The sequence below is a fragment of the Tachypleus tridentatus genome, chromosome 10 (assembly GCF_004210375.1).
Source record: "Tachypleus tridentatus isolate NWPU-2018 chromosome 10, ASM421037v1, whole genome shotgun sequence".
NCBI lineage: Eukaryota > Metazoa > Arthropoda > Merostomata > Xiphosura > Limulidae > Tachypleus > Tachypleus tridentatus.
The window spans coordinates 72,208,433-72,230,525 of NC_134834.1; the positions used below are offsets into that span (position 1 = coordinate 72,208,433).

The window sequence follows — 22,093 nt, forward strand, 5'->3', positions numbered from 1 at the left end:
TTTATATTACTGTTGACATAGCATAGTAAGAATTTTTTAATGAAATTGGTAAATAAACACATAAACAACCTGCCTGATAATGGTTCTGTATGGCATATATTATATTTTTATGTTTCGTCATTGATGTGATCAACAACGTATGTGGCTTCTTGCTCTTACACTATGACTGATAAAACTTCTATTTATATAATATTGTTTGTTAATATCTATGATCTTGGCATTGTTCATGTACCCCACCACAACGTACCGAAGTCCATTTTCTTAATTTCAGGACATAATACTGCCAATTTTCAAAAAGCTGGCTGTAACATTATGTCATTATTCGCAATGTTGAACATATGAACTCGTGCTAGTTGTCATTTCTTTCTCAGTAACTTTACCAACATACTAAAAGTAACAGCAACTAAGAAGAGAATGAGTTGACGTTAGTTTTGTTAAGTGTTACTCCATATCACAAATCGATTTAAATTATTCTATAATGCAAGCTTTGATATCCTTAACGCAGCTAGAAATACCCAATAATTTAACTTCATCACGAAAATACTACTGATCATACTCCTGCCAAAATCATTGGTATTTAATGCTATTGTATGATTATATTAAATTCATACAACAAAAATATATAAAAATTATATTACTATAAAATTAATTTTTAATGACCCCTTTGTTTAATAAAACTTATTTCCCTAGTTGGTAGTAATCGTGTGCTTGAAATATGGAGGGTGGGTTAAAATTGTTTACAGTGGATGCGTTTACAACGATTCCGTTTAAAGGAAACCCTGCTGCTGTTTGTTTGATTGAAAATAATGATGTAATATATATATACTTTTAACATCCAGTTACAGAGTTTAGCTGTAAACTTTATGACACGTTAAACTTATTTTCTTTTCTTCAATTAAGTAATTTGTGTTCTATATTACTAATTGTAGTACTAGTACTCTGATAGAGATATAATGTTGCAGTTAAGGTGAGACTAAAATGTTGAAATTGTTTCTGCTTTAGCCATATACAGATGCTTCAACCTCATTTCAGTGTTAACTTCTGTTATTGGGGGATATGTTTGTAATGCACTATTTACTAAAATTATAGCATTTTCAAAATTCATATAAATAGATAATAGTGCTCTTGACTGGTTGTAACACTAGTCACTACTAGTAATTAATCCGTGATGGGACAGTCGTAAATTTACGGACTGAAAATGCTGATCTGTGTAACTGTAAGTAGAAGAAGCAAAATCACTGCTAATGTAAAAAAGAAAATTATTTAAAATATTGTATGTTACTGTTAAAAGTTAATTAGCTGTACTAATTAACTACATATGTAGTTAAAATATTTCAACATTACATAAAATACCTATTTACAATTAAAGACATTTTGCAAATATTAATACACGAACAAACCTCACACATGTATATTTTAAACATTTGTTAAATTGATATCACAAATTTTATAATGTTTATTTGAACAATTAGTAATTCAGAAGTATTCAGTTCTAAAAATACATTATTTTCAGTTAAAATACATTAAAATTCTTTTTAAAATATTAGCTCAAGACATGATTGTTGGTGTCATTTTACATGGAATAGAAACTTCTTAACTGCTGAAACATGTTGGCTGATTTTAATATAATTTTTAGAGCAATATTACCAACAACTAAAGCATACATGATCTGATAAGTTAACTTTGTCATAATATTTATTGCTAATGCTAATAGCAATCAGCTACTTTGGCATATCTAATAAAAAGCTACTTTCAAATGTTAATCATCTGGAAGAGATGGCTGTACCTCCACTCAATAGAAATAGGAAATGTTGATTGAAGTTTCAGAGTATTCTAACCTTGTATTTCCTCTTATGATTTAGTTGGAACCTGAGCAGTGATCCAAAGGACTTCAAAAAGAAAAATCCTTTAATGAAATTTTTACTCCAGAAAATAAGTTCTATATTATGCAAGTAAAAGAAAAATTTTGTAGAAAATAATCACTTATTCATTACCTCAGCATTTTATTTACATTTCAAATGTCTATTTAATGTTATCGTTTTTATTAAGAATGTTGTATTTTTCCTTTTTAAGAAAGATCTTTAAGACTGTTGAGTGTTTAACATTTAAATAATGAAGGATATTATTTTTATATGATTTTCTTTTTGCATGAATTAAAAACTGAGTAAGAAATCAGAACTGTGGCTGGTATTTTTAGCATTTCTGTTTATTGTTCTTGAGAAAAAATATCTATGTGGATACAACAAATTTTGTGTTTGTTATTTTCATAGTCAGTTCCAGATGATGTTAAACAAAAAATTGCCACAGAAATGAATTTGTCAGAAACTGCATTTGTTTTAAAACTGGCATCAAGTGATGAATTTAAAACAGGTAGTTTCACAGATCCTATCATCTTTTTATACTTTACCTTATAAAGATCAGGATGTGAAGTAAAGATCGAGAAGTTATATGGAATGAAAGTGATATTTGATTACCTTTTAACACTAATTATTTAAAAGGTGTTGAAATGCATTTTGAGATATAAATAACGTTTTTCATAAACATATGCCAAAAATGACTTCCTTATTTGTTCATTTATATCTTTTATTTTAGCATCAAAATTTCTATTGCAATGGTTCACTCCAACAAATGAGGTCCCTTTGTGTGGACATGCAACATTAGCATCAGCTGCTGTACTTTTTAAATGTTGTGGTATGCATCTTTCTTTCATATTCTATTTAAAATTAATACATCTATTGCTGTTATTAGAAATATTCACACTTAGTCTTTTGTGAGTATGATAACAAATTTGTTTATTGTAATTTCTTAAATCATAGTAGGTGATACTCCACTATAACAATGCTAGGATAATGTAAATTGGCCTTAAACAGATTGGTGGTCATAGCGTGTGTGAGTTTACTGCAATTTTTATAAGAGGTTTTAATTCTTGTGTGTGTGTCTATATATGTATGTGTATAAAAATACAGTTACCATGGACCTTATCCAACATGTTTGTAATAGGTAAAACATAATATAATAGAAGCTGCAAAACACTGTTACAGCTACTGTATTATAGTAATTTTAGTATGGATGAGTGTTCCAAAACTGGTTTAAGTTTGGTCTGTATACAAAGAGATACTGAATATTTGATAAATAAGGAATTTTTTAAGCTTCTTTTATGAATTTTACATTTAGTGGTGTAGTTAGATTTTTACTTAGTATTGGCTTTTCAGTTACCAAATGAGCTACATCAGGTAGCTTTTCCTTTTAAGAAGTTGATAACCAAAACTTATCAACTTGATAATTTTGGTAATTATGACTTGAATATGTTTGACAAAATTGTGCAAATGACTAGTATGATTTTGAAATTTTTTAATTTAAAATATAGGAACAAAGGTCATTAGATTTTTGTTTTAAATTTTTTCTAAACTCATAGTGCAGATAGCCCTCATGTAGCTTTGCACAATATTAAAAAAAAAAAAAGCTCATAGTTGTTTATTCTCATGACTGAGCAATGTCTGATGAATACAAGCATCTGATTAGAAATAAAGAAAAACAAAATTCATAAATTTAAGTGGTTTTAATGGATACATTTTTTATAAATGCTTGTGATTATAATTTGTTTTATATTTGTTTTAATGCTTTTTAACGCTATGAAGGCTTAGCATGGTGTCTGACTATTGGATGATTGTACAGTTATGAAATTACATTGATAGAAAACAGAATTTGTCTTGTTTCTGTAGCATATTGTGACTACATTTGTAGCTATTTTCTTAATTATTTATATCAAAACACTAATGTAGATTGAACTGTAATTATGGATGTATTAACCTTTTTAGGAAACAAGTCAGATGTTTTAGCTTTTGAGACTCTCAGTGGAACACTTTATGCTTCCAGACAAGAAGAGAAAGTGGTTATAGACCTTCCTTTGAATTCTCCAGAACCAATGGTTAGTTCTAACTCTACAAATATTTTATAGTGTTAACCTAAAATACTTTGCTTTTCTCATTATTAACTTGTTTATCAAATATTTATGTATGCATATTGCTTGTATCTTCTCCTATATTGACTATATATGGAAATATTTACCACTCTCAACTTGATATTGTACAGAAGTTTATCTTAAGAAAACGTTTCATTAAAAAGAATACTCTTAGGAACTCCATCTGAGTGCCAACATTTATGTGAGTTTCAATAAAATTACTAACCTTACAAAACTCAATGTTTGTCTTTTTTAGTGCATGTGGGGGTAGATGATGTTTGAATTGGTAAATCAAAAGAGTTTCTAAAAAGTATAAAGATCTCCTTCAGTGGTTTAGGGATGAAGATAGATGTGTAGTACTCTTGAGAGTGCTCACTCAGGGTAGATATGGGAGTTAATTAGCTTACAGATTATCAAAGGATTAAAAGAAAGATTGTCAGGATATAATTAATCAGATGGGTGATTGTACATGTAGGATAAGGTTCAAGGTATTGGTGAATTACATGCTAGAAATGGATTTTACTTTAATTGGCTAGGTATTAAGATGTTTGGAGTAGTTGTAAAAGTATTTGTTGAAAAAAATTAAACTTGCATTGTGGTTTGAGAACCTGGGGATAAACAAATGGATAAGACAGCTATACTACAGTGAAGATTGAACAAAGAAGAGTTAGAACATAAATAGTTTAAAGATAAGTTGCCAATGTTTGAATATAAATATACTGGATTTAAAAATAAGCTTGATTTTTTACTGTTATTCAAATGTTAGGACTATTAAGAACAAAGAAAATGAGTTCAGTGCAGTAGTTGAAATGTAAAAATATGATATATTTGGAGTTACTGATACTTCATGAGATTAGGAGAAAATTGGTAATAATAATTATTTTGACTTACAGGTTATAAGCTTTCAGTAGCATTAAAGGTTTTAAAAGAGGAAGTAAATAAGGGATGAACTGCAGTCTGTTATTACTGAATAAACAAGAAAGGGTAGTTGAGTCATTGAATATACACTGCTGGCCAAAATCTTAAGGCCAATGAACGTTCATACAGAAAAAATATGCATTTTGCATTGTTAGACTCGACCACTTATTTGAGTAGAGCTTTGAAAGATGGAAATAAGAAGAGGGAAAATAAAAATAAAAAACTTTTAAGCATTTAATAGGGAAAATGTGAACACTATGAAATTATCCTAAATACTAGCTGGTCAAAAATTTAAGACCATACAAAAAAAGAAGCCCTAAACAGGGTAGGAAATGCCCAGCAAGAGGTCTCAGTAGTGAGTTTGACGGCCGTCATTGTGAATAACTTCAAACATTCGCTTTGGCATGGTCAGTATAAGCGTTTGCAGAAGGCTGGCTGGAATGTTATTCCAAGTGGTGAAGATAGCTTCACAAAGATCATCCACTGTTTGGAATTGATGTCCATTTCTATAGACTTGCCTTGCCATCCACTCCCAACCATTTTGAATGGGGTTCAGTTTGGGCAAACACGCTGGATGGTCCAAAATAATCACATTATTCATCATGAAAAAGTCCTTTGTCCTGCAGGCATTGTGGATTGCAGCATTGTCCTGTTGAAAGATCCAGTCATTTCCACAGAAGCGAGGGCCTTCAGTCAATAAGGATGCTCTTTCCGACATGCCAGTGTAGCCAGCTGCTGTTTGACGCCCCTGTATAACCTGAAGCTCCATTGTTCCATGGAAGGAAGCACTCCAGATTGTGATGGAACCTTCTCCACTGTGTCGTATAGAAAATGTCTCCCGTGGGATATCCTTATCGTGCCAGTAACGTTGGAAGCCATCTAGACCATCCAGGTTAATATTTTTCTCATCAGAGAACAAAACCTTCTTCCATTTTTCTATGTCCCATGTTTGGTGCATCTCAGGAAAGTTTAACCGAGCTGTTTTGTGGTGTGGAAGGAGGTGTGGCCTTTGAAGATGTTTATGGTTTTTAAAGCCTTTCTCTCGTAGATGCTGTCTTATTGTTCTTGGGCTGCATTCTGCATCCGTAATGGCCTTAATCTGGTTTGATGATTAGCTGATGTCTTGCCTGACAACCCGTCAAATCCTCCTGCTCAAAGCCGGCAAAATTTTCTTGTGCTGACCATTGGAAATTTTCATTCTGTATCCCTCAGGGTCTTTCAAGAAATTTGCCACAGCAGTTTTACTATACCCAATCTCACCAGCAATGGCATGTTGAGAGAGACCTGGCTTTAGCTGCTCGACAATTCTGCAATATTCAAACTCTGTCAACATTTTAGCTTTGCCATGTTTTTACCCAATGTAACGCAGGAGATGTCGGTGGGAAATGTTGACAACACAAATTACTAAATTTTGTTTCGTGTTTACCAATTAACGCTTCATTTCAGTATGTTATTAAAATTTTGACCAGCTAGTATTTATGCTAATTTCAGTGTTTACATTTATCCTATTAAATGCTAAAAAAGGTTTTTATTTTTATTTTTCCTTTTCTTATTTTGAATTTTCGAAGCTCTGCATAAGTAAGTGATTGAGTCTAACAATGCAAAATGCATAATTTTTCTTTATGCTCATTAGTCTTAAGATTTTGGCCAGCAGTGTATACAGGCAAAAGTCGGGGATTTCTAGGGTGGAAAGATTTAATTGGCAGTTATTATAGGCCACCTCATCAACAAGAAATTTTATAAGATCAAAGCTATTATTGATAGGAATACTGATAGAAAAATTATGGGAAACTAATTTTACATACATTGATTGGGACATTTTGGAGTGAAATAAGTAGGGATTTTTTTAAATGATTCAGTTTAGTTTTACTATATTACATAGTTACAAAATCAATCAATTGGAATGATGTTTTTGGTGTATTGTTTACAAGTAATGACGATACTGTTGTAAAACAAATAACTGGTATGAATTGGGAAAAGACTAGTTAATTGTATCGTAAGATAGTTGAATGAGATAATGCAAAAAAGTTATTAATAGGTGTCCAGTTAAACTGGACCATTGGTACTAGAACAGTGTCTCAACAGTTAGTGCTTGTTTTTTTTATATTAGCTTCAGGGACATAATAGTAAAGTCTGCTAATTTCGTTAGACTTGTGTGTTTATCTACTTGTACTGATCATTGAGGTATTATATGATGATTCAGATCAATTGGCTGGCAAGTAAACAGATATTTATCAAATGAGTTCTAATTGTATTAAACTCAAGATAATGCATTTAAATTATAATAATTTGGATTGTACATAATGTTATTGAATAAAATGATATTAATCAAGTGGTGGACAATTCATCCAGAGTATCTAGTAGTAAAGCTTTTTTGTTTGTGTATGTATGTATATTAAATACATATCAAAATATGTAATTCTATCTATATAAGTCACTTGCTAGACCTCACATAAAATGCTTACAGATTTGGTCTCCTTGTTTTAAGAAATTATGTTGACTTATCAGATAGAGCTCCTAAAGTGATGCCAGAAATAGAAGAGTTATTTTATATGGTAGGTTAATATCTCTTAAGAAGAGAAAGGATCAACAGGATAAAGGTCTCTGATTTCTTTTCTCTATTCTGAAGAAAAGGACACATCTTTTAAGACTTGAAAAAAATCAAGGTTTAGTTAAGAGAGTTATTTTTCTAACAGGGTTTTTGACTTATAAAATAAGTTGCTCCTAATAATAATAATAAATTCTTCTGCTTTGGGTAGGACAGAATCTACACAACTCATCACATTCAGTCACATGTATCAGAAAAGTTTCAAATTCCACATATGAAATCCTTGTAACCTTTAGATAATTGTCAAATATGTTTTTAAGAAATAAATTTATTCCACCTGTTATTTTTACTATCAAATTGCAATATTTGTACATGTTCTGTGGATTTGATTGATTTTGTAACCAGTGTAAAAACATTAAGAAATAAATATAAAGTATGCTGAGCAGGAGGTGAGTAGGACCACTGTGATTCTGACTTGTCAGTATGAGTTCACTGTGTTTGATTCTGACTTGTCATTATCAGTTCCTAACTTGTACAAATCTAAAAACTTTATTTTTTGACATCGCAAATATCTAATTTGAACTAGTGCTGCATTCAACATGTCATGTGATTCACCAAAATGTACATTTATATATATATATAGTTTTAATATTTACTTTTAAATTAAGAAACTAACTAATGTATAATACTCAAATGAATTATAATCTACAAGCTGCTATCAAATTTATAAGCATAAATTCACATAATGGTCATCAATTAAATTTTCAATGCAAGTCAAGAAACAAGATGACATGGCTCTTAGCCTGTCATAGGAAGACTAACTTTCATCTTGTTTCTTTTCTAATATAAATAATGTGAGAGTACCATTGTGAACTTACTACCTTTCCATAAGAAAAATAATGACTTCTATTTACTCTCATTCAAGGTCATTCTGTTTTAAATTTCATGTGTTTATTACTAGACCTCCAAAATTTAAGCACATTTAATTGCCATCATGTCAAAATTGGTATTTGAGATCTGTTAAAACTTTTTATATGAATTATTATCCTCTACCTAAACTTTTTTAATATGTAGTTCAGACTGAGTTTTCTGGTGTACATAGTTTGATGAATTGTAATAGAAAGAAATGTTTAAGTTTTATGGGTTTTATTTTCTTCTGTTAGGTTCCTAATGGAATAGAAAAGCTTTTGGAGGTATGCTAATTTTTGTGTTCTGTTTCTTGTACATAAATACTTATTTATCTGTGTGTATCAGAACTTGAGATTGATAAGCTAAGGCTATCAGGATGTTTGGTTTCACTCGTTGTGGTAGCAACTAAGTAACTGGCTAAGTTAATAACTTGTTATACAGTGTACTGCTTTTGACTAAAATCTTTAAGTGGTTTTCTTGGTTAACACTAAATAGCTTGCTTTATGGACCTACAAAGCCTGAAAAATAATAATGTAATAAAGAAATTCTTTAAGAAGAACTTGTTCTTGAGAAATGTATTTTATTTTGTTCATATTCAGATATTAGTTGTTTTATCTAAAAGAACATCTTGAAATATAAGAAGTATGAATGAATAATGTTAATAAAAAATCATAAAAGTCATTATAAGGCTGATGATTTTCAACATCTCTTGGGAAATATAATTTCAAGTACAATTATAGGATTATGCTATTGATGAGGTCCTTTTCACAGTAGCAAAGTTTATTTTACTTATTATCAAATATAACAAGGTTTTACGTAATTATTGTGTTTCTTCCTACAACTGATGTTACAGTAATTTCTCAAATGTACTTGTATATAATGTTGTTAGCACTTGTACATAAAAATATGCTTAATTAGGTCTACATGATATTAAACTTAAGATTGCTGTTAACCTAATATTTTTGAGTATTGACACGCTATTACGGTGAGTATGGCATTTGTCTCTGTAAACCAAGTATGTACTGAGTATTTAAGCTTCAGATCATAATGGGTATATGAACTAGCACAATAATTCTTAACAACTTAATACATCAGGACTAAACATTGTTTTGGTATAGCCTTTGCAGGTAAAAAAATAACATTATTTTTATTATCATTCTTTTCTGATATATACAATAACACCACATTTTTCTTCAGTTAACTATAGGTAATGTTCCATACCAAGATTTGCAGTACTCGCACACTTCCAAAAAATTACTCATAAGATTGAAAGATTGTGTAACCAGGTAAATTAATTAAGCATATGCTTCTTTATTAATAAAGTGATCAACTAGAAAATGTTTGTATATTTGACAACTAGGTAATATGAATTGATCTGTGGGTTGAATCTGCCTTCACCTAAAGTGAATTCCTGAAATATATGTAATTAATAATTGATTATTTGTGCTTATCAATTACCTAATTAAATTTGGAATATTGAACTGAATGATAGATAAACTTATTTCTTACATTTAATTGCATATTTAACTCTTGATTTTCATATCTAAAGCTAATTTCTATATTATTAAAGTGAATTCTACTTGATGATTTATTTGCATAAACAAAATAATGCCTTACCCCAGCCCTTGGTGTGGATTCCTGTATATGGTGATGGGACCTCCCAGGGAAGGTTCTGTTCTTTTAATTTACTACCTCTGGGATCTAAACATCCACCCACATGTTTGCCGTGCATGGTGACCCGTGAAGGGGAGGAGAGGATCCTGGTGCTTGAGGAGTCCAACCATAACACACCACTTTGGCCTTGAATTCCCCTAGACAGGTGGCTTTGGGGTGGTCCCTTTAGGGTCATTTAGCTGGTCCACTTGCGCTTGGGTCAACCAAGTACCAGTGTTAGATGTTCTCAACAGGTGTTGTGGACATTGTATCTGTTGCTGGTGTTTGGGTATAGTGCTCACAAAATCCTGACATTGCAGCAGTGTCCTTGTTTGGCAATGTAGTGTGTCCCTTTGTAGGGCTCCATGGTGGGTGAGGTTAGTGGGTATCAAAAAATTATTATTATTATTATGGATCCTCCAAATAAAATAGTGAAACACAGTCCATAGGTAAACAACCACGTCTTGAAGATTCTGAGCAGCAATCTTCAACATATGTAACACCTGTATGTCATTTTCTTATACTACATTCTCTTTCAGGCAAACCTTTAGGGCATATGTCTCCCTTTTTCATTCAGAAGGGACCAGAGAAACTTGCTGGATCGAATAAAGAGAATAAAGAAAAGAGATGTGGCAGTAAACAGAAGGGCTCTCCACCCAATTTGCCTACACATAAATAAAAATGGCTACCTTGATACAATAGAACTGTCAAGGTTTACATTCTAACCTGGATGACTTCAAAGAACTGATTGCTTTCTACCAGTCACCTTTTGGCAGTTTTCTTTGTACAGAAGTAACAGTGGACAAGTACTTGGTGGGGTGGCATTGTTGGTTGATCAGCATGTTCCCACCCTGTCTTTGCCACTTGACACACCCTTGTGTCGTACCATCACTGTTTGTTCTCTCTACCTGTCACCTGGAGAGACCTATGATCAATTGGCTCTTGATGCTTTCACTAAACAGTTGCCATCTCCCTTTTTAATCCTGGGGGACTTTAATGCACATCATCCCTTTTGTGGAAGTGCTGATATTGACTATGGTCCTGTATTCAAGGCTCAGTTCTGTGCCAGTTAGCAGTCAACTTGGAGTGAGCAACGTAAAAACAAGCTTTTCCAAATAAAACCCTATATTGGACTTTGGCCGTCTTGCTTCTGTAAGGATCGGAAAGAGGAAGTTGTCCTAACTAGACTTCACATTGGTCACAGATATTTAGCTCATCATTTTCTTTTACCTAGGACTGATGCACCAGTGTGTTGTCTGTGTAACACTCAGCTCACAATAAGCCACATTTGACTGTCTTGCCATTGTTATGACTCTCAACGATGGCATCATTTTAAACATGTTTTGTCCCATGGTTTGTCCATAATGTTAGACACTGGTATTGGTGGTGATGACATTATCCACCTTAGAAATGTATTTAGTTTTTTAAAGGCCATTAACCTTTTTAATGCTATTTAAGATTTTTAATTTATAAATTAGACCTTTTTTAATGTGATTCCCTTTTAAGAATCAAAGTGCATCTAATTTGATTTGAAATTAGAAAATGGCCGCAATGTCAAATAACTCAAAACCAGGACTAGAAAGGCCAACTTCTGGTGATTAACGCTCCTGTTTGAACTACCTGTTAGTCATCCTGGTGGGTTATAATAATTAAAATTTTGCTACAAGTCTTAAAACTTCTATTGCTTTACTTTCTGAAAATGGCCATAATGTCAAATAACTCAAAATCAAGACTGGAAAGGCCAACTTCTGGTGACTGATGCTAATTTTTGAACTAACTTGTTAGTCATCTTGGGAAGTTATGATTACAGTTTTGCTACAGAAAGTCCTTTATAACTTGTATTACTGTAGTTTTTCTCTTACTGCTGTAAACTAGATGCAAAAATTGGATTTAATGCTATTTATGTTTTTAATTCAAAAATTAAAGTTTCTTTTGTTTTGCCTTAATTTCCTTTTATGAATTTTAATAATTTTACTTTAATTTTACCTTCTTATCAGATGTTTGGTGCAGGTAGTCTAGTTGCTTTGTGCCATAAACCACCAAAACACCAGTACTGTATTAGTTTATAGTATGGGTGTCAGCAGCCCTATAGATAAAAATAACCATGTGGATTTCTTTCAACTCTGTGTAAATGATCTAATACAATTGTATCTAGGAAAGAATTGGAAAATTTGACTCCTCAAACTAAGCTAATGGTTGATGCTGTACCAAGTGGAAAAGTGAAAGGTGTTATTATTACTCTTCGTGGTTTCTCTGAAAATGGCTGTTCTAGTCGAGATGGAAAGGCCTATGACTTTGTTTCTCGTTATTTTGCACCTTGGAATGGAATTGATGAGGACCCTGTAACTGGTTGAGTAATAAAATTTTAATTTAAGTTAGATTTCTGCTGCTTGCATTACTATTAAAAATTTTATTTAATAAGATTTGTATTAGGAAAAATAATTTAGTAGTTTATGTATATAATAAAACATCTTGTAAACAAGTACAAATATATTGATAAAGAATTTAATAATGTAATTTGTAACTAATATTTAGTTTCAGAAAAGATGTTACAACTTATAATTCAAAAATATCTTTTTATTTGGTTTCAAAATAAGACTTTTAAGTATGTAATAATTGATATTGGACTTTGATCATAACCATTTCTTCAAGAGTACAGTATTAGAAAATTTGAAATTCTTTTCTATCATTCTTCAGTGTTTTAGGATGTACCATTCTCTCATTTTATATTTTTGTTGCATTAGGTTCAGCTCACACTGTACTAGGTCCCTACTGGTCTAAGGAACTTAATAAGACATCTTTATATGGTAAGTTGAACTAATCCTTGCACCTCTTTCATATATATATATAACTTTTGTTGATTGCACGTGCTTTTTTATGATACATTATATGAATAACTTAAAATCCTGATTCTGTGAAACTTAAGTCCCAAGCTAGAAGGATTCTTTTGTATTTGTGGAATAAAAAACAGCCAAGCCTTTGTCCTACTTGGAATTATAGGCTAATATGTAATATTGCATGTATATGTGTGTGTGTTTCAAAATAGGCTACATATTAATTATCCAGAAACAGAATGACTGCAGTAAAAGAAATTGTTTGTTTTGGTTGATACTTGATTTTAAAATAAATTATCTTGAGAAGTGACTAGAAAACTGGGAACACATCTTTAACTTATAACATTTGGGTCAGAAACAGCTAAAAGACTCATGCCAAAAGTTGTTTTCAAAACTGATTGTAGAACTAGAAACCATCATAAAAAATAATGAGAAAATTAAAAACACATAATGCATAAAGGTGATGAAAGAGCTAGAAGTGAGTAATCTTGAAAAGTGATGTAAAAAAATAGAAGTGGATAATCTTGAAGTAATGTAAGAACTAAGAATGGGTAATCTTGAAGTGTTGTAAGATCTAGAAATGAGTAATTTCAAGTGATTAAAGTATAGAAATGGGTAATCTTTAAATAGTGTAAGAACTAGAAGTGAGTAATCTAGAAGAGTACTGTAAGAACTAGAAATGAATAATTTTATAAGAATATAAGTGAATAATCTTGAAATGATGTAAGTAGTAGATGTGAGTAATGTGGAAGAGTATTTTCAGAACTAGAAGTGGTTAATTTTAAAGAGTTATGTAAGAATTAGAAGTTAATAATCTTGTAGAGTGATAAAAATCGAGGTTTCAGTATGAATCCTGAAAATTTTTAGAAAACCCTGGAATTTGTAAGTTTAATTTTTAGACCTGGAGAGCCCTTGAAAAATAACTTCATAGTCAAAGTTTTGGAAAACTGAAAGGATTGATTGAGAATATGATGAGGAAATGTTGAAATCAATACTAGTAAATATTTTCACTTTTGTAAGACAGTATATTACATTTGTCATACTTTTCTTTTTTTATTACACATTAACTTTTTTTTACTTTTTTTTTTCAAATACAAATTGCTCAAGAATCAAATTGTCTGTATATATAGTATTACTAAAATATGGATCTGCTTTGCATTTATTAACTAGCTGTACAATGTTCTGTTGGTTGCAACTGTTTGCATACATGAGACAAATTAATATTAAAACTAACTTTATATTGATGAAAACACAAGGAGATAAAAATATGTTATTGTTTTCAGTTTACAGGAAATGCTGCAAAGCAACTTCACCTACTTTAAGTATGTAGTTGACCTGTACAGTTCAAAATGTGATTACTTTGCATATTTCATCCTTTGATATCAAACAAGTGAGGAAAAACTTTTCATAAAAAAAAAAAAAAATCTAGGGATGACTAATATCAATCCATCAAAAGTAATGTAAACTTGCATCATCCCTACATATTAGCACAGCCACACAGTTTAGTGGAATATTAACAGACAAAAATATTTTAAATAAACTCAATTATGATTTAATACTTACATATATTTCTGTATGTTAATTCTTACTTGTACATTTTGAGGTATCTTGAAAATAATGTAGAAAATGGAAAATATACAATTTTGAACATTGATGTAAGAACTAGAAATAAATCATTTTGAAGAGTGGATGTATTACAAGAAAATGGCAAACACATCTAGTACAAAAATTCTGTATGAATTGGACATGCTTTCTTGAGTATTTTAAACAATATAAAGGGTGACATGAAAATATCAAGTTACATTTTACAATTCAAAAGTCTGTAGGCAAGGTAAAAGCTTCAAATAAGGTGGTTTGGATGTTGTGAAGGCAGTAAATTTGAGTGAGTTTAAAAGAAATATTCATAAATATTTGAATGATAAGGGCTGGCTTTCAATTTTATTTTTTTATTTTTTAGTTTGGCTTACATTATGGTACAGCCTATATGGACCAAAAAGTTCCTTGTCCCTAAACATTATTCATAATACATTATCAATTATTTTACAATCTTAAATACTTCAATCAAATTCCCTCTAACTCATTTTTTTTTTAAAGAGAAATCAATTTTAAGGATCTTAATCTCTCCTAATATGAATAATCCATGATGATGAAAAAACCCACTTGTAGAGAAAATTATATATTTAAAAATGACTAGTATGGGTAGAAAAGGCACTAATAGAGGAGTTGTTTGCTCCTCTACATACTGCTTTCTCTACTCATACCAACTGTTTTTAAATATATAATTTTCTCCAAATTGACAACCTCTTTATCCTAAGTATAATTTTGATAGCCCTACTTTAAACCCTTTCCAACAATTCAATGTCTTTTTTAAGGTAAGTAGCCCAAGACTGAACACAATACTGCAAATGTAGCCGAACCAGTGACTTGTACATAGAAATAATAACCTCTTTAGACTTCTATACAGTATTTCTGTAGATACAACCTAATTTTGGTTGTCAGGAATATATGTTGTGTACTTACTTTAAACAGTTGGGAAAGCACATAGTGTAATTAATTTAGGAAGTTGGGAAAGCAGTTAGCTAGATATGTTGATGAATTTGAGACTTGAAAATCAACTTTACACTCATTTGTTTTTGTAGTAAGGTCAGTTCAGTACTTTTATTCTTGTTTCTGTGCTGTTTTTTTTTGGTCAAGAGTAATGTAATGAATCTGCACCTCTGTAATGGATTAAGGGTGCATATTTATCAAAAAATTGTTATATGCATCTTTTTCTGCAGCATGTCATCATAGTACCTAGCTAATTACAAATTAATTTATATTAAAATAAACCTCTAATACATAATTTTGAAACATCTACATGAATATCAACAGAATTATTTAAAATTTTTAATGTGTTACCACATATTTCAAAGTAAACCATAGAAATCTATTTATATGATTTGTATCAAGCTCATCAATGCTCAGCAAGAGGAGGAGATTTGTACTTGAATATTCGAAGTGATGGAAGAGTGGACATTGGGGGAGATGCTGTCATTGTTCTGAGAGGAACACTATTTTGTCACTGAAGGATGATCATACTTAGGCATTGTGAAATCCAGATATTGTGTAATTTTTAATACCTAGGCATATTGTTACACAATTGATGGTGAGGTACTAATGCTGTATCACAATGTACGAGATTCTCAGTGTTTGATGCATTTGAAAGTTTTTTTATATAAAATGAATATAACAAGTTGGAATTTAATAGTTTTGTTTATAGATAATCAAGCTGCCTATAAAGTGAAAATATTTAATAATAATTGTACAACCTTCTTGTCCAACTTGTTTAGTTGTAGTTTTGTTAAGAAATTCATGTAGTGAAAATAACCCTTATTATTACTCTGAATTTTTAATACTGGGTAGCACTTTTCTGTAATCTTATTTTTAAGCTGTTTTTTCTCTGATACTGTTAGTGCTTGTTTTATATGAAGTGGTAATATTCACTTACCATCTGTAGATCTGTCTCTGTCTGATTCTTTCAACCTACTTTATTTTTATGTTTGTTAGTTGTATTGTTTTTGTTATACTTACAAACCTGTTACATATATATAATATTATAATCATAAATTTTCAAGCCATAAACAAAACACATTAACATGAAACAAAATGTGCTGCATATTTTTAATTAAGATCCTAGGGTACAAGCTACAATGTGGGATTATAAAATGTATCCTAGGTTTTGGAGCTGATTGAAAAAGTAGGACCCACATTGCAGTGGAGATACACCATCTATCAGTCTAAATTTCCAATTCGTTAGTCTCACATAAGAAAATTAGAGCGAGAAGTGAGTGCTCAAACTCACAGCATCTTCACACATGCATTTATTTTTACTTTTCTTTTACCCACCACATGAAAACTTGTATTTATATAGGATTTTTAAAAAGTGTAAAATTATTGTTGTTAATATATTCTTCTGAATTATTTAGCAGACAACCAAGCTATTTAAGATAAAATAGATACAAGTCCATTCTGTCACTTAATTCATAGTGAGTTATATTGGAATAATATGTATTTTCTGTAGCATTAGTTTGAGGAGCATAATTTTCTAAATTACAGTTGTGTACTTGTGAAGTCACTGTATTGAACTTGGAGTTAGGTGGCCTTTTGAAACATTCTTGAATCCAACTTTAAGTGTTTTGCAACCAAAGTACTTTTATTTTTATCTGGAATTTGATATTGATGTAGTATCTGAATAGATATATGCAGAATTGTAATGCTACAAATGTGAAACTGGGTATTTTTATATATCTGTTTATATGAATTTACAAATATATTGAGAGAGAACCTTTAACATTATCAGTTAAATGTATTTGGTTTCATTAAACTACTTTAACTATTTTACACAGAAAATATTGTGTCTATTCCTTAATGATCTTCTCTAAAGCAAATATTTGGGAATTACCAAAATATACCTATATCATTTCTCTATTTTGAAGTAATTAATTTTAAAATATCTATATAGTTATAGTTGAATCATTAGTTTTAATACATGACTGAAACTAATTGTATTTTAGATTTCTAAAAGATAGAAACAAAATATTAATAAAAACTCTTCCAAAAATTCTGAATATCCGAGACTGACATATTTTTTAGATTATATATTCAAGTACACCTGAAAAATTGCAAGTATAAATTGTATGAATTTAGTTTAATAAAGAAAACAAAAAAGCATTAATATTTATGCATTGCACTTAAAAGTAATAAATGTATTTTTAACACTTCTGTTTTTATTAAAAATTTGAATATGTAACTTAATATTCATAAGATTATAAAATTTTTCACAGCAAAGAAATTAAAATAACATTCGTTTAGAATTATAATTACTGAAAACTTCTCTGACACTAAGTTTAATATTTAAATCGTATTTGTTCAGATGGCTGTTGAACTTCTATTCAGCATGTATCAAAGATTATAAAAAGATTGCCATAATAGATCAGTTTGTTTAATTTTATGTTACTTAGATCAAATTATACCTAAAGAAAAATCTAAACATTTACATAATGTCAAGGTTATCCACAAAACATACCACTCTTCCTTGTATGTCTTCTATAAACCACTAAGTGTATAAGGACAACAATTTTCTACTGCCTGTTTTAGTGCATATTCACACACAATTCCATAGGTGTTGTATCTGACAACTTGATTCACTATGACTTTTGCAAAATGAGTATCCATTTTATTCTCCAGCACTTTAAGGTATGTGATGATTGAATGGGATATATGACTGTAAGCCATATCTGACTGCACTCATACCCTGTTGACCCTGTTTTCAGATTGAGATCTTACTTGATTATATATATATGCAAGGCACATGGACGTCTCTTGCCACTGACATTTGTGTTTGTGTATTCTCACCTCTCACAAGATGCCACATTACACTTAACATGTCTGGAGTACGACTTGTTGCAGGTTTCTGTTTTTGATGGTTCTACTGTCCAAGTTAATCCATATTCCTTTGTGTTCTTATCATTGTTAAATGTGAGGGATATCCCTGTTTTGGAAATTCTAAATCTCTGATCTGAACACTGTTATGACCAGAGTGTAGGAATGTTTTACATTGGAATGGGCATTTACATTCCATTCTTAAAGATGGTCAGTTTTTGATGTTATCACACTTCCTTTGAAGTATCAAACAACTTAAAAATTTGCACATTCAGAATTGTTTTAATATAACTTAGTTAACCTTTTAAACCTTCAGTTTTTTAATAGTATAAAACTGGTAATGATCATTATCATTGTTGTTTTTACAAATCTTACATTAAACATGGAAGTAAGGTAGACAGGGAGAAGTGTATGAATGTCTATATTTCAGTTAAATATATTCCACAGCTTTTCTATAGACAAATTTTTAGTACAAAACCATACATATATTTTGAGAAAGTTACTATACTTACAATAGTTTTGTGTAAGGCTATTCTGTTGTTAAACTCACCTCTGTTGTGTAGGTAGTTTGTAACATTATAAGATGTTTAAAGAAATAAGTGGAAGCTCATGTTAGTATCTTGTAAGTTGGATCTATTGAATCGTTGGTCTGAGGGACAGGTGGGAACTTTCCTCCTCTGTTGTTTACAACTTTTTTACATTTCTTTTTCATTATCTGCTAATTGACAATGCATTGTACATCCATTGTTGTCTACAGGTTGACTGTTTGCAGATACTTCTGTTCTCTCAAGGTTGACTGTTTTGCAACATCTGCTCTTTACACGATGAACTGAGATGGTTATTATATGCTAATTGTATGTCTTTTTAGTACGTGACTACAGGTTGACTGTTTGCATTTCTTGTTTATTATATACCAGTTGACTGTTTAAATTTCTCATTTATTATATATAGGTTGACTGTGTGTATAGTTTCTTTCATTATTCTGCAGTTTTCCTATATGCTTATTTGTTGCATGTTCTAAAGGTGGATTGTGTACATTTCTCATTCATTGTTTTCGAGTTCTTTTATTGTCTGCAGGTTTACTGCTTGCATTTTTTGTTCAATGTCTATAGGTTAATTCTGTACACATCTAACCAATTGATCACAGGTCAGCTGTGTGTGTATTTTGTCTTCATTGCTAGCAGATTGACTGCACATTTCTAATTTATTGTATGCATGTTGATTGTGTGTATTTCTAGCCCATTGTATATGGGTTAACTGTATAAATTTCTTATTTATTGTCTGTAGGTCTGTTGTGTGAATTTCAGGTTTATTATGTATAGATTCTCATTCATTTTCTTCTAATGTAATGTTCACAGCTATCATTCATTGTGTAGTTTTCTGTTCTGCAGTTGTGTGGATTTACAGATCGTTAGGTACTCTACCATCTATGGTTGATACCACATCTGAAACATTAATAAAGTCACAAAGCTATTAACTTTTATCACTCGTATTTAAATATTAGTTCCACATAACTGCTCAGAAGCTATAGGTATGGATGACTTGGACTACACTATGTAACAAAATTTTTACTTGTTCTTGGGCACGAAGTGTTATTTCCCAGTTGTTTATGTTTAAAATAAATGGAAAAGACCTATTTTTCTCTTCAAATTTTGTTTTTATGATCTGGGAGCATATAACAAAAACATGATGAGAGACTATATTTTGGAGCTGATATGTGAAAATGATTTACAGTTGCAAATCTCAAAACACTACTCACTTCTAAACATATTTGTTCATTTTTGTATAACGTTAGTATAAATGCATGTAAATCTTGATTCATATGTTGTTTTATTCAGACCTTATATAAATGAAAATGTGCAAATTTGCCCGTTTTTACATAGAAAAAAGGTTAATTTCTAAATTTCATTATCCAGGCCACAAAAGCATGGTTTGAAGAGAATAATGGCTACATTCTGTAGTTTTACAATATAATCGATTAAGAAAACACATGCTATCCAGGAATAAAATTTGTGTTACATAGTATTATCAGTGTCTTTATCTTGTATTGGCTTCAAACAGTTCTGATTTTCTTTTTGATAAAAATAATAACATATTGGTAGTACTTCAAACAGTACATATTCACTTGTTCATCTGAGAAAATAAGGGCGGTTTATAGAAAGGTGGGTTAAATCCAACCTCATTCCTCACTTGAAACAATTGTGATTTAGTAAAGAGTCAAAGGCATTTAGGATTCAATACTGTATTCGAGAAATGAATATTCAGTGCAGGTTACAAACACGTGTGAACTAGTAGGAGTTAAAATCGTTTCAATAAGCTTTTCCTAAAAAGTTCGTAATTCAGTGGCGAGTTAAAACAACAAGGAAATGGTGCATGGTACAAAAAATAAGCCCCCCCCCCCAGTGGCTCAGCGGTACGTCTGCGGACTTACAACGCAAAAAACCGGGTTTTGATACCCCTGTTGGGCAGAGCATAGATAGTCCATTGTGTAGCTTTGTGCTTAATTCATAACAAAAAAATTATTTTGCTGGTGTAAAGTGAACAATGGTCTAACACAATTTTGATTTTTGTGAAAGTTTGAGAAAGTTTTATTTTATTACTGGGTTGAGATAATTTTAGCTTAATACTGATTGAAACAACTGAAATTCCACTGATGATGAATTCAACAAAAAAAAAAACCAATGCTTGGATGAAATGATGGTCGTTTTGTTCTGGGTTGAGACAATGTTGAATCAAAACAATTTTGTGCTATAGTAATACAATACTGTGACATTGCTAAGCTAAACCAGTTTAGTGATTGTGTAGAAATTATTATTATTTAAGATTGAATTAACCAGTAGTGATCAAGTGCTGATTTCAAAACAATTTTAAATAGTATGCTGAAAAAGATTAATAAAGAAATACATTAAAACCATAATGAACGATGCTAGCTGAAAGATATATGGTATTTAGTTCAAACAATTTTCTTTCAAGCTAGGGTTAAAACATTTGTGAATCGGCGCTGATTTTAGATAATCATAATCCATTACTAAATTAAAATTTCATTTAGCCTTGCGTGAAACCAATAGTGATCCAGTTATGTAGAAACTAATGAACTAGGTGCCATCCCGATCCTTGACTGATGACATATCTACCACACAATGACATAACTATGTTTAGAACAATAGAAAGACTAGCTGTTACTCCGTTTGGTCAAAGAGCTTTAACTAATATAAGACGTAACTGTTATCCTACATATTAACTGTGTTTATAACTATAAATAGTGTATCCTGTGTAATGACATAAGCCAATAAAATAATTAGAAATTAACTTAAAAAATACGTGGTATTTATTAGGAATGTACGTTCATAGAAATAATTACTGGGTATATATCTTGTTAACCCTTGTGGCATGACTTAGTATAACCAAAAAAACGTTTAATTTTCTTCAAAAATAGTGTCAACAGGATACAAAGCAAGTAAGAAGTTAATGGTACTTTGTTTTCTTATAATATGAAGATATTTTCGTGACACTTTGAAAAGCGATCTGTTCTCTAACATCTCAAAATAGGTATAATCTTATAAATGTATAGAATATTGGGCTTTGGTGATAACTCAGCTAACTTGCCAGTTAAGGATATTATCCTACGTTTTTTACGCAGCTTCAAAATAGTGCAAGTCAAAGAACGTTAATTATTAATGTATTCGTACCCCTGTGGTGCTCATTAGAATTGTAACGGAACAAGTTCAGTCATGTTATGGAGGAAGTACATGTGGGGTGGATAGAAGAACTTCACTGAAAGAACCACGCCTTCTCAGCTAAAGCGACGGGGGAGCAGTGCGAGAGGTAATCTACTCTCTAGAGGGCGTG

The 22,093-nt window shown here is 30.9% G+C and overlaps 1 protein-coding gene across 10 annotated transcripts; it reads left to right on the forward strand.

Moving 5' to 3' along the window:
* The first annotated feature begins 681 nt into the window (after nucleotides 1-681).
* On the forward strand, nucleotides 682-17,423 carry LOC143229549 (phenazine biosynthesis-like domain-containing protein). 10 transcript variants are annotated; one of them, XM_076462039.1, is made up of 10 exons: nucleotides 690-1,216; nucleotides 1,863-1,952; nucleotides 2,271-2,370; nucleotides 2,593-2,691; nucleotides 3,819-3,928; nucleotides 8,591-8,620; nucleotides 9,534-9,622; nucleotides 12,145-12,338; nucleotides 12,734-12,796; nucleotides 15,773-17,423. In XM_076462039.1, the coding sequence occupies exons 2-10, from the start codon at nucleotides 1,947-1,949 to the stop codon at nucleotides 15,886-15,888; spliced, it is 807 nt and encodes a 268-aa protein (XP_076318154.1). In that variant the 5' UTR covers nucleotides 690-1,216; nucleotides 1,863-1,946; the 3' UTR covers nucleotides 15,889-17,423. The 10 variants fall into 10 exon arrangements, 9 of the variants coding, with proteins under 9 accessions (XP_076318155.1, XP_076318158.1, XP_076318154.1 ...); XM_076462037.1 differs by having other exon boundaries at nucleotides 691-811; XM_076462042.1 differs by having other exon boundaries at nucleotides 693-811; nucleotides 2,275-2,370.
* The last annotated feature ends 4,670 nt before the right edge of the window (nucleotides 17,424-22,093 follow it).

Coding starts and splice junctions, on each gene's coding strand:
- LOC143229549 (XM_076462035.1), top strand. CDS start 716: ATGGAGGGTGGGTTAAAATTGTTTACAGTGGATGCGTTTACAACGATT. Junction 2,692..3,818: donor TGTACTTTTTAAATGTTGTG/GTATGCATCTTT, acceptor TAACCTTTTTAG/GAAACAAGTCAGATGTTTTA. Junction 12,339..12,733: donor TGATGAGGACCCTGTAACTG/GTTGAGTAATAA, acceptor TTGTTGCATTAG/GTTCAGCTCACACTGTACTA.